At 42.9% G+C, this 13681-nt stretch overlaps 2 protein-coding genes across 3 annotated transcripts in view; both read left to right on the forward strand.

The window, feature by feature from the left end:
* Positions 1-8294, forward strand: part of usp33 (ubiquitin specific peptidase 33) — a 61863-nt gene extending 53569 nt beyond the window's left edge. The window contains exons 21-23 of one of the 2 annotated variants that reach the window (XM_082961044.1): positions 840-942; positions 5071-5139; positions 5726-8294. In XM_082961044.1, the coding sequence (XP_082817170.1) occupies positions 840-942; positions 5071-5139; positions 5726-5886 (333 nt within the window). In that variant the 3' untranslated portion in view covers positions 5887-8294. The other variant, XM_082961045.1, reaches the window with a different exon arrangement.
* Positions 8295-9605: 1311 nt separating this feature from the next.
* Positions 9606-13681, forward strand: part of LOC106569749 (ZZ-type zinc finger-containing protein 3) — a 62290-nt gene continuing 58214 nt past the window's right edge. The window contains exon 1 of the mRNA XM_082961046.1: positions 9606-9751. The gene's annotated coding sequence lies outside the window, so the exon portion shown is untranslated. The remainder of the gene's footprint in view (positions 9752-13681) is intronic.

Below are 13681 nucleotides of genomic sequence, written 5' to 3' on the forward strand. Positions count from 1 at the left end.
TTTGACAGTTCTTATTTTCGCCACTAGAGGGTGATCAGCCAATTGTTGACTGTTTTTGTGCTTGCCAGGTAGCTAGCAGTTCTCAGCTGTTCGCAGCCATACCGGTGATTTAAAAACTGATGGTTGCCGCCATTTTTTTGTCATTACTGAGTTTATTTAATGTAACACATTAAACCTCGTAAACAATTCATGGTAACTTCTTAAACAGTTCATTTAGACCTAATGTTTATTTGAAACAGGTGTGTATTTGCTGAAATGTGTGCCATTGCCCAGCTATTAAAAGGGAAAGTTGGCTATTTGAGACTCAGAATTAAATTTTTACGGTAGCCATGTTGTTTTTTTTTAATTTTTATTCTTGTCTTTGACTTTGCATTGTTGGAAAAGGACCCTTAAGTTAACATTTCACTGGTAGTCTACACCTGTTGTCCACAAAGCATGTGAAAATGAATATAACATACTATAAAACGTAATATTTTCGCATCTGAGAATGCGTCATGCGCGATTTGTGTTTTGTACCGCTATTGGTTCATTTCGGTGCCGAAATGTATAATTGACAGCTGATGAGCTGTTGTCAAAGCATAAATGAATATGACATCTGGGCATTTTAAAGTCTACTCGATTTTCAAAATGTTACATACTAGAAAACGGTCTTTTTTCAGACGTTTTACTATTTAAGATGCATGTATAGGTATTGAGACACGGCCACTGACTGGAGAGGAGAGGAGAGGAGAGGAGAGGGAGAGGGAGAGGGAGAGAATTTCTTACTTTCAATCTAATGTCTTCCTCCATCCCCCCACCATTCCCTCTTTTCTCTTTCCCTATCGCCCCCCCCCAACCAGCTGAACAAGGCATTCCAGGAGGAAGAATCTCCAGTGGTCATCTACTGCATCAGCATGCAGTGGTTCAGAGAGTGGGAGGCCTTCGTCAAGGGAAAGGACAATGGTGAGTGGCTGAAGCACTGCGAGTCCCTGCCCCCTAGCTGTGACCTCAGGACTAGTAGTAAATGTTTCACTTCACTGTAGTGGTCTGTCTGGTTGTTGTTTCACTACTCTGTAGTGGTCTGTCTGGTGGTTGTTGTTTCACTACTCTGTAGTGGTATGTCTGGTTGTTGTTTCACTACTCTGTAGTGGTCTGTCTGGTTGTTGTTTCACTACACTGTAGTGGTCTGTCTGGTTGTTGTTGTTTCACTACACTGTAGTGGTCTGTCTGGTTGTTGTTGTTTCACTACACTGTAGTGGTCTGTCTGGTTGTTGTTGTTGTTTCACTACACTGTAGTGGTCTGTCTGGTTGTTGTTGTTGTTTCACTACACTGTAGTGGTCTGTCTGGTTGTTGTTTCACTACACTGTAGTGGTCTGTCTGGTTGTTGTTGTTGTTTCACTACACTGTAGTGGTCTGTCTGGTTGTTGTTTCACTACACTGTAGTGGTCTGTCTGGTTGTTGTTTCACTACACTGTAGTGGTCTGTCTGGTTGTTGTTTCACTACACTGTAGTGGTCTGTCTGGTTGTTGTTTCACTACACTGTAGTGGTCTGTCTGGTTGTTGTTGTTGTTTCACTACACTGTAGTGGTCTGTCTGGTTGTTGTTTCACTACACTGTAGTGGTCTGTCTGGTTGTTGTTGTTGTTTCACTACACTGTAGTGGTCTGTCTGGTTGTTGTTGTTGTTTCACTACACTGTAGTGGTCTGTCTGGTTGTTGTTTCACTACTCTGTAGTGGTCTGTCTGGTTGTTGTTGTTGTTTCACTACTCTGTAGTGGTCTGTCTGGTTGTTTCACTACTCTGTAGTGGTCTGTCTGGTTGTTGTTGTTGTTGTTTCACTACACTGTAGTGGTCTGTCTGGTTGTTGTTGTTGTTGTTTCACTACACTGTAGTGGTCTGTCTGGTTGTTGTTGTTGTTGTTTCACTACACTGTAGTGGTCTGTCTGGTTGTTGTTGTTGTTGTTTCACTACTCTGTAGTGGTCTGTCTGGTTGTTGTTGTTGTTGTTTCACTACACTGTAGTGGTCTGTCTGGTTGTTGTTGTTGTTGTTTCACTACACTGTAGTGGTCTGTCTGGTTGTTGTTGTTGTTGTTTCACTACTCTGTAGTGGTCTGTCTGGTTGTTGTTGTTGTTGTTTCACTACACTGGCCTTCCCTGTAGCTCAGTTGGTAGAGCATGGTGTTTGCAACGCCAGGGTTGTGGGTTCGTTTCCCACGGGGGGCCAGCAAAAAAAAAAAAAAAAAATGTATGAAATTGTATGAAATGTATGCATTCACTACTGTAAGTCGCTCTGGATAAGAGCGTCTGCTAAATGACTAAAATGTAAATGTAAAATGTACACTGTAGTGGTCTGTCTGGTTGTTGTTGTTTCACTACACTGTAGTGGTCTGTCTGGTTGTTGTTTCACTACACTGTAGTGGTCTGTCTGGTTGTTGTTGTTGTTTCACTAAACTGTAGTGGTCTGTCTGGTTGTTGTTGTTTCACTACACTGTAGTGGTCTGTCTGGTTGTTGTTGTTGTTGTTTCACTACACTGTAGTGGTCTGTCTGGTTGTTGTTGTTGTTTCACTACACTGTAGTGGTCTGTCTGGTTGTTGTTGTTGTTGTTTCACTACACTGTAGTGGTCTGTCTGGTTGTTGTTGTTGTTGTTTCACTACACTGTAGTGGTCTGTCTGGTTGTTGTTTCACTACACTGTAGTGGTCTGTCTGGTTGTTGTTGTTGTTGTTTCACTACACTGTAGTGGTCTGTCTGGTTGTTGTTGTTGTTGTTTCACTACACTGTAGTGGTCTGTCTGGTTGTTGTTGTTGTTGTTTCACTACACTGTAGTGGTCTGTCTGGTTGTTGTTGTTGTTTCACTTCACTGTAGTGGTCTGTCTGGTTGTTGTTGTTGTTTCACTACACTGTAGTGGTCTGTCTGGTTGTTGTTGTTGTTGTTTCACTACACTGTAGTGGTCTGTCTGGTTGTTGTTGTTGTTTCACTACACTGTAGTGGTCTGTCTGGTTGTTGTTGTTGTTTCACTACACTGTAGTGGTCTGTCTGGTTGTTGTTTCACTACACTGTAGTGGTCTGTCTGGTTGTTGTTGTTGTTTCACTACACTGTAGTGGTCTGGTTGTTGTTGTTGTTTCACTACACTGTAGTGGTCTGTCTGGTTGTTGTTTCACTACACTGTAGTGGTCTGTCTGGTTGTTGTTGTTGTTGTTTCACTACACTGTAGTGGTCTGTCTGGTTGTTGTTGTTGTTTCACTACACTGTAGTGGTCTGTCTGGTTGTTGTTGTTGTTTCACTACACTGTAGTGGTCTGTCTGGTTGTTGTTTCACTACACTGTAGTGGTCTGTCTGGTTGTTGTTGTTGTTTCACTACACTGTAGTGGTCTGTCTGGTTGTTGTTTCACTACACTGTAGTGGTCTGTCTGGTTGTTGTTGTTGTTTCACTACACTGTAGTGGTCTGTCTGGTTGTTGTTGTTGTTGTTTCACTACACTGTAGTGGTCTGTCTGGTTGTTGTTGTTGTTGTTTCACTACACTGTAGTGGTCTGTCTGGTTGTTGTTGTTTCACTACACTGTAGTGGTCTGTCTGGTTGTTGTTTCACTACACTGTAGTGGTCTGTCTGGTTGTTGTTGTTGTTTCACTACACTGTAGTGGTCTGTCTGGTTGTTGTTTCACTACACTGTAGTGGTCTGTCTGGTTGTTGTTTCACTACACTGTAGTGGTCTGTCTGGTTGTTGTTGTTTCACTACACTGTAGTGGTCTGTCTGGTTGTTGTTTCACTACACTGTAGTGGTCTGTCTGGTTGTTGTTGTTGTTTCACTACACTGTAGTGGTCTGTCTGGTTGTTGTTTCACTACACTGTAGTGGTCTGTCTGGTTGTTGTTGTTGTTTCACTACACTGTAGTGGTCTGTCTGGTTGTTGTTTCACTACACTGTAGTGGTCTGTCTGGTTGTTGTTTCACTACACTGTAGTGGTCTGTCTGGTTGTTGTTGTTGTTGTTTCACTACACTGTAGTGGTCTGTCTGGTTGTTGTTGTTGTTTCACTACACTGTAGTGGTCTGTCTGGTTGTTGTTTCACTACACTGTAGTGGTCTGTCTGGTTGTTGTTGTTGTTTCACTACACTGTAGTGGTCTGTCTGGTTGTTGTTGTTGTTGTTTCACTACACTGTAGTGGTCTGTCTGGTTGTTGTTGTTGTTGTTTCACTACACTGTAGTGGTCTGTCTGGTTGTTGTTGTTTCACTACACTGTAGTGGTCTGTCTGGTTGTTGTTTCACTACACTGTAGTGGTCTGTCTGGTTGTTGTTGTTGTTTCACTACACTGTAGTGGTCTGTCTGGTTGTTGTTTCACTACACTGTAGTGGTCTGTCTGGTTGTTGTTGTTTCACTACACTGTAGTGGTCTGTCTGGTTGTTGTTTCACTACACTGTAGTGGTCTGTCTGGTTGTTGTTGTTGTTTCACTACACTGTAGTGGTCTGTCTGGTTGTTGTTTCACTACACTGTAGTGGTCTGTCTGGTTGTTGTTTCACTACACTGTAGTGGTCTGTCTGGTTGTTGTTGTTGTTTCACTACACTGTAGTGGTCTGTCTGGTTGTTGTTTCACTACACTGTAGTGGTCTGTCTGGTTGTTGTTTCACTACACTGTAGTGGTCTGTCTGGTTGTTGTTGTTGTTGTTTCACTACACTGTAGTGGTCTGTCTGGTTGTTGTTGTTGTTTCACTACACTGTAGTGGTCTGTCTGGTTGTTGTTGTTGTTTCACTACACTGTAGTGGTCTGTCTGGTTGTTGTTTCACTACACTGTAGTGGTCTGTCTGGTTGTTGTTGTTGTTTCACTACACTGTAGTGGTCTGTCTGGTTGTTGTTGTTGTTTCACTACACTGTAGTGGTCTGTCTGGTTGTTGTTGTTGTTTCACTACACTGTAGTGGCGAGTGAATGGTAGTAAATTCATGTAGAATGACAAATGACTCTTCAAATTTTCAAGACTAATGTTTAGCTAAAATTGCAAATAGTCATCTCATCTTTATATTAAATGGAATACACAAATGTAGTATTTAAGGAATGTACTGTGTGTGATACTTGTTATGCCCTCCTCTCTGGAAGATCCACCAGGACCAATCGATAACTCTAAGATCGCGATCAACAAGAATGGTCATCTGACACTCAGACAAGGTAAGAGACTGTCAATTAACTCTCTGTCAATTAACTCTCTGTCAATTAACTCTCTGTCAATTAACTCTCTGTCAATTAACTCTCTGTCAATTAACTCTCTGTCAATTAACTCTCTGTCAATTAACTCTCTGTCAATTAACTCTCTGTCAATTAACTCTCTGTCAATTAACTCTCTGTCAATTAACCTACCCTGCTGTGTTTCCCTGCCAGGACTAGATTATTATTATGCCCTCAGGGTGAGTCTTAACCGCTATTGGACTCTGGGGAGATTATTATAATGACTTCAGGTTAACCGTGTCTGTCTCTACAGGAACTGACTTGGGGCAGGTTATTAAGAGGCAGGTTGAGTTTGTAATATGTATAAACCATGTTTCTGTGCTGCCCCTCTAGGGGCTGACTCTGGGCAGGTTGAGTTTGTAATATGTATAAACCATGTTTCTGTGCTGCCCCTCTAGGGGCTGACTCGGGGCAGGTTGAGTTTGTAATATGTATAAACCATGTTTCTGTGCTGCCCCTCTAGGGGCTGACTCTGGGCAGGTTGAGTTTGTAATATGTATAAACCATGTTTCTGTGCTGCCCCTCTAAGGGGCTGACTCTGGGCAGATCTCGGAGGAGACCTGGAACTTTCTCCACTCCATGCACGGAGGGAGTCCGGTCGTCACGGTCCGGCCCAACGTCTCTCACCCCGAACCAGAGGCGTCCTCCCAGTCCGAGGAGAAAATGGAGGTGGAGACGCGCTCCGTTTAAAACTACCTAGTTAACTACACCAACAGGAAACCCCCAACGCCAGCCCTGAGGACAACAACTAAAGCCTTTTATTTTGCACTTGGCTTTTCTTTTTTTTTCCAAAAGACTTCCTTGACCTCCGCAACATGATGGCTCTTCTTGACTATTGGGCAGAAGGAATAAACATGTCTGAAAATGATATGATGACAGTCATGTTTTGTACATAGATGTATAAATATCTAATTTCTATTAGCACTGTAAAATAATGCGTGGAAACGGTGTTCGGTCGTTTCCAGAACCAAGCATTTATCCTTTTTGTGTGCAGCTAAAAGGATTTCTTTTTTCCTGAATGCTATGTTCATTATTTTGTTTTCTCTTGACCAAAATTGAGCCGATGTCACTCTTAAGATGTCTTGTGTGGTGCAAGTGGAAAAGCTAGAAAAATCACAACGCATCTTTACTGTAGATATTAAAAAGTTCTTACCTGTCCTTTAGGAAAGAAAATACTGTCCTAGAAGTGAATGCTTAGAAAAGTGCTAGCTCTTACATGTTCCTTAAAGTGAAGAAGGATCTTAAAAGATAAAATTGATCAAGAAGGGATATACTAAATAACTATACGATATAATCTGAAGAAGGGCTGGTATGTTTTGCTCTGTAGATGGGTTAAGATGATGTGTATTTAAATGTCCCAGTGCGTCAGGGTTAGAAGAACTAACATGAGTCTGGAGTCCCAGCACTTCCTTGTTATTTACCCCCCCCCCCCCCCCCCCATTGGCCAGACCAGGGGGCTGATTTACTATTGTACCCTATTCCCTATATAGTGCACTACTTTGGGCCAGCGCCCCATGGAACCCTATTCCCTATATATAGTGCACTACTTTGGGCCAGCTCCCCATGGGACCCTATTCCCTATATATAGTGCACTACTTTGGGCCAGCGCCCCATGGGACCCTATTCCCTATATATAGTGCACTACTTTGGGCCAGCGCCCCATGGGACCCTATTCCCTATATATAGTGCACTACTTTGGGCCAGCGCCCCATGGGACCCTATTCCCTATATATAGTGCACTACTTTGGGCCAGCGCCCCATGGGACCCTATTCCCTATATATAGTGCACTACTTTGGGCCAGCGCCCCATGGAACCCTATTCCATATATATATATATATAGTGCACTACTTTGGGCCAGCTCCCCATGGGACCCTATTCCCTATATATAGTGCACTACTTTGGGCCAGCGCCCCATGGAACCCTATTCCCTATATATAGTGCACTACTTTGGGCCAGCTCCCCATGGGACCCTATTCCCTATATATAGTGCACTACTTTGGGCCAGCGCCCCATGGGACCCTATTCCCTATATATAGTGCACTACTTTGGGCCAGCGCCCCATGGGACCCTATTCCCTATATATAGTGCACTACTTTGGGCCAGCGCCCCATGGGACCCTATTCCCTATATATAGTGCACTACTTTGGGCCAGCGCCCCATGGGACCCTATTCCCTATATATAGTGCACTACTTTGGGCCAGCGCCCCATGGAACCCTATTCCATATATATATATATATAGTGCACTACTTTGGGCCAGCGCCCCATGGGACCCTATTCCCTATATAGTGCACTACTTTGGGCCAGCGCCCCATGGGACCCTATTCCCTATATATAGTGCACTACTTTGGGCCAGCGCCCCATGGGACCCTATTCCCTATATATAGTGCACTACTTTGGGCCAGCGCCCCATGGGACCCTATTCCCTATATAGTGCACTACTTTGGGCCAGTGCCCCATGGAACCCTATTCCCTATATAGTGCACTACTTTGGGCCAGCGCCCCATGGGAAAGAGGGTGCAGGCATTTGATGTTAATAGCCTTTTTGCATAAAATATGTGGCAGGCAGGCTCTCAGTTCACAATGCATGCTTTAGAGGGGACCCCAGTCACTCAAACAAGCCAGGGTTGGGGTCAATCCCATTTCCATTTAGGAAGTCAACTGAAATTCCAATTCTGATTTTCCTCAATGCTTCTCTATGAGAAAAAAATGAGGAACAGAATCGAAATGGAATTGACCTAAACCCTGACGCCCTAATGATTGGAGAGAAAAAAATTGCTGGCCACATATCACATTAAATTGCATGTAAAATAGCTCACTCATTGTATAATATGTACTCAATGAATCACAAACTTCTGTGGCTATCTGAAATGAATATGTACAGAATTACATAACAACCAATTCATCAGTTTTCTCAGTGGAAGGCATTCATTTGTGTATAAGGGTATGGTGTTGCTTATGGAATGTGGTCCCTGAAGGCTGAAGAAGCAATTTAGATAATGCTGTAGGTATGTGAACTATAGGGCATAATGCATATTATGAACACGTCTGTTCTGATTGGCTGATATGATTCTAATAAACCCTGATGATGAAAAGGAACAGTTGAATAGTGTAACCGTTCTGTCCCAAACATGATTTCTCTACACTTGTTTGTTTACCTATCAAATTTGATTTGTCACACGTACCGATTACAACAGGTGTAGATCTTGCAGTGAAATAGTTACAAGTCCTTAACCAACAATGCAGTTAACACTTACTTTTTAATTTTTTTTTTACTTAAGAAAAATAAGAGCAGCAGTAAAATAACAATAGCGAGGCTATATACAGGGTATTAAGGTACAGGGTGTTACGGTACAGAGTCCATGTGGAGGCTATATACAGGGTATTACGGTACAGAGTCCATGTGGAGGCTATATACAGGGTGTTACGGTACAGAGTCAATGTGGAGGCTATATACTGGGTGTTACGGTACAGAGTCAATGTGGAGGCTATATACAGGGTGTTACGGTACAGAGTGAATGTGGAGGCTATATACAGGGGGTACCGGTACAGAGTCAATGTGGAGGCTATGTACAGTGGGTACCGGTACAGAGTCAATGTGGAGGCTATATACAGGGGGTACTGGTACAGAGTCAATGTGGAGGTTATATACAGGGTGTTGCGTTACAGAGTCAGTGTGCGGTAATTGAGGTAATATGTAGTTAGTGTTAGTGACTGCATAGATACATCGGGAGTAGCAGCAGTGTAAAAGAGGGGGAGGACAGTGCAAATAGTCTGGGTAGCCATTTGATTAGCTGTTCAGGAGTCTTATGGCTTGGGGGTAGAAGCTGTTTAGAAGCCTCTGGACCTAGACTTGGCACTCCGGTACCGCTTGCTGTGCGGTAGCAGAGAGAACAGTCTATGACTAGGGTGGCCGGAGTCTTTGACAATTTTTGGGGCCTTCCTCTGATGCTACCTGGTATAGAGGTCCTGGATGGCAGGATGCTTGGTCTGCTTGGCTGTACCCACTACCCTCTGTAGTACCTTGCGGACGGAGGCCAAGCAGTTGCCATACCAGGTGGGAGGGAAGCAACCAGTCAGAATGCTCTTTTCAGTCTCCTGAGGGGGGGGGGGGGTGTTATGATCAAAGTACAACATTTTGTATGGAAATGTATGTTTAATTCAATTGTGAACCAAAACTTGGTTGTCTTAGCAACTAATAGGAGCATCTCATCAAATAAGATTCAGTACTACTAATTTCATTATAAGGGACCCTTTATTTCTAGGTTATGAATAATTATTATTAAGAAATTACAAACGTTTATTTTTTTTTCATGATTATCAAATGTGCATGTGGCAAAAAAAACATTTTACTACGATAGGTCCAATGTTTGGTTCAGATGTGAGACATGGCACCGGGCCACACACATCTTTGGCCCGTAGACCTACCTACTGTTCTCCCTGTAACAGCAACAAAAATGTAGTGTTGCATTTTGATGAGCGCCGCCAGTCGTGGAACTCTCTGCAGCACACACATACACACACACGGTGTGCAGCGAACGATTTGCGGAAGTGAGGTGAGTGTAATTCTTCTAACTAGCTTCATAAAAAAAAATTTTTCTTACAATAAACGATTAATCGGTCGCAATCAAGTGTGATCAGAAGTGAAGCATAAACTTATTGTACTCTACATTTTTGTATTTTTGATTAAGTCAACCAATAGAGGTGGTTATGCATGCGATTGCTTTTAGGAAAGTTGTTGCACCGAACAATCGGCTACTAGCCGCTGTTAGCAAGTAGCCTCAATGCGTTGTATCCCTGCTAGCCAACTACCAATGTTTTAGCTAGCTGTGTATCAACTAACTTGCTTTAGTGTTAGCTAGCTCGTCAAATACCTTTTTATTTGCATATAAACTATTATTCACTAGCTTACCGTTATTTTACGACTAGTACGACCAAATATATATAGAACTAGTAAAATTGGCTAGCTATCCGGTGCGCCAATGCAATGTAGCTAACCGCTAGTTACTTGTATTTCATGTAATAAAACAAAGCTAGCTAGCAAACTGATAAGCTAAGGTTTTTTTTGTTTGTTTGTTTTGTTATTCGGCCACTTGCAAACTGTGCAAGTTTAACAGAAGACATTTGTTGAGAAAAGCTAACAATTTATGATGCATAATAAATGAGGGTGCTTTTTTCATGGGTTGGTTAGCATGTGGGCTAACGATAGGGGCTACAGCTCATGTTAGCCAGCTAACGCTAACTTGCTAGTTTTGAATTGGTAGAATATAGCACACTAGCTACCAATGGAGTAGTTAGTTAGCCACTATCTTTTGAATTTTGTGTTGTCAACTAACTGTGCTAACGTATTGGATGTAGTTAACTAACTCATTAGACATTCCCATATCAGTGCTGTGAAACTTTGGGCTTTTTGGGGGGTTGGGGGGAGTTTCTGCAGGCTGGGGCTGAACCGTGCAGTCTGTCTGTCGGGCTTCAGTACCATTCCACTCCGCGGATTTGCTTTAGTCAGTAAGGCCCGTTTTGAATGGAGTTAATTGGTAAAGTAAACTACACAGATGAGGGTGAGAACAGGACTCAGTAAATACTCTACTGTTCACTTAGTGAATTAGTTAAGTTTGATCACACAGACACTTCCTAACAACCGTGTACTATCAATCAAGAAGACGGTAGTGATCTGCTTTTGTTTCACATGCGGTTTTGTTGCTGTGACTATTTGTTTACACGATTTTAAAACATAAAAAATATATATATTGAAGAATACAAACATGACTGCGGGGGGCAGAAAGCACGTGTCTGCTCAACTAGAGTAAACACGTGTCAATTTAAAGTTCATATCATGCAACGCGCCCTAGGCAGGAAGTAACTTACGTTTACACCTCTTTGGTCCCTGGTCTAAAGTAGTGCACTATATTGTGAATAAGGTGCCATAGGAGAGGTAGGCATGGTGCCACCTCCCTAGTCCAGTATCCTTCAGTAGTAGGAGTTGCGTGTTTATTTCACACACTTTGTAACCATAAAATTAATGGTTTACTCACTATGGCCATGTTCAAAGTTAGTTCCCCTAGTCATATTTATAGTTGAACTAGTTTTATTACATTCACAATTCCTCATAGATACTCTGGCTGCGTGAGTCCACTCCGTGTCTGAAATCATGAATTTTGACCCAAGGCCCATAGGCAGGTGGAATACCTGTTGTTAAATCAAAGTGATCTAGAAGTTAAAGAAATGCACACCTATTAAGGTGAGGTGCTGGCTAGCGGAGTAGAAAACACACTCTAGGAGCTCAAGATGTAAAAACAATTGTTATATCCAACGTTTCGACAGACAAGCTGTCTTCACCAGGGTATAAATCAAGGTGAACCCGTTGGAATGTACAGAAGAGCGTCACAATAGACAACGTTCTCCGGTCTGCCTGTGCGTTCTCCGGTCTGCCTGTGCGTTCTCCGGTCTGCCTGTGCGTTCTCCCGTCTGCCTGTGCGCTCTCCCGTCTGCCTGTGCGTTCTTCCGTCTGCCTGTGCGCTCTCCGGTCTGCCTGTGCGCTCTCCGGTCTGCCTGTGCGCTCTCCGGTCTGCCTGTGCGCTCTCCATCTGTCTTTCCGTTCCTTAGTTTCTCCATGGTTAGGTGACATTAGTTCTCTGTTGGAGGGCTCTGTGGTGTGTGTGGAAGGCACTATGGCAGTGTTCCTCAGTATTTCTTTGTGAGGGGGACTTTAGATTGATACAATTTTATTTTTATTTAACCTTTATTTAAACTAGGTAATTCAGTTAAGAACAAATTCTTATTTACTATGGTGGCCTACCAAAAGGCAAAAGGCCTCCTGCGGGGACTGGGATTAAAAATAAATAAAATAAAAATATAGGACAAAACACACCACAACACTACATAAAGACAGACCTAAGATGACAACACAACATAGTAGAAACACAACATGGCAGCATAAAACATGGTACAAACATTATTGGGGACAGACAACAGCACAAAGGTCAAGAAGGTAGAGACAACAATACATCACACAAAGCAGCCACAACTGTCAGTAAGAGTGTCCATGATTGAGTCTTTGAATGAAGAGATGGAGACAAAACGGTCCAGATTGAGTGTTTGTTGCAGCTCGTTCCAGTCGCAAGCTGCAGCGAACTGAAAAGAGGAGCGACCCAGGGAGGTGTGCGCTTTGGGGACCTTTAACAGAATGTGACTGGCAGAACGGGTGTTGTATGTGGAGGATGAGGGCTGCAGTAGATATCTCAGATGGGGGGAGTGAGGACTAAGAGAGTTTTTTTTTATAAATAAGCATCAACCAGTGGGTCTTGTGACGGGTAAACAGAGATGACCAGTTTACAGAGGAGTATAGAGTGCAGTGACGTATTCTATAAGGAGCCTTGGTGGCAAATCTGATGGCTGAATGGTAAAAAACATCTAGCCGCTCGAGAGCATCCTTACCTGCCAATCTATAAATTATGTCTCGGTAATCTAGCATGGGTAGGATGGTCATCTGAATCAGGGTTTGTTTGGCAGCTGGGGTGAAAGAGGAGCGATTACGATAGAGAAATCTAGACTTGGTTTCAACTTTAGCCTGCAGCCTTGATACAGTTGAAGTCGGAAGTTTACTTACACCTTAGCCAAATACATTTAAACTCAGTTTTTCACCATTCCTGACATTTAATCTTAGTAAAAATTCCCTGTCTTAGGTCAGTTAGGATCACCACTTTATTTTAAGAATGTGAAATGTCAGAATAATAGTAGAGTGTGATTTTTATTTCAGGTTTTATTTCTTTCATCACATTCCCAGTGGGTTAGAAATGTACATACACTCAATTAGTATTTGGTAGTTTTGGGTAGCTTTCCACAAGCTTCCCACAATACGTTGGGTGAATTTTGGCCCATTCCTCCTGACAGAGCTGGTGTAACTGAGTCAGGTTTGTAGGCCTCCTTGCTCGCACACGCTTTTTTAGTTCTGCCCACAAATTTTCTATAGGATTGAGGTCAGGGCTTTTTGATGGCCACTCCAATACCTTGACTTTGTTGTCCTTAAGCCATTTTGCCACCGCTTTGGAAGTATGCTTGGGGTCATTGTCCATTTGGAAGACCCATTTGCGACCAAGCTTAAACTTATTGACTGATATCTTGAGATGTTGCTTCAATATATCCACATAATTTTCCTGCCTCATGGTGCCATCTATTTTGTGTAGTGCACCAGTCCCTCCTGCAGCAAAGCACCCCCACAACATGATGCTGCCACCCCCGTGCTTCACAGTTGGGATGGTGTTCTTCGGTTTGCAAGCCTTCCCCTTTTTCCTCCAAACATAACGATGGTCATTATGACCAAACAGTTCTATTTTTGTTTCATCAGACCAGAGGACATTTCTCCAAAAACTACTGTCTTTGTCCCCATGTCCAGTTGCAAACCGTAGTCTGGCTTTTTTATGTCAGTTTTGTAGTAGTGGCTTCTTCGTTGCTGAGCGGCCTTTAAGGTTCACAAGGTCCTTTGC

This window comes from Salmo salar, chromosome 14, assembly GCF_965601325.2.
Source record: "Salmo salar chromosome 14, fSalSal1, whole genome shotgun sequence".
Classification (NCBI taxonomy): domain Eukaryota; kingdom Metazoa; phylum Chordata; class Actinopteri; order Salmoniformes; family Salmonidae; genus Salmo; species Salmo salar.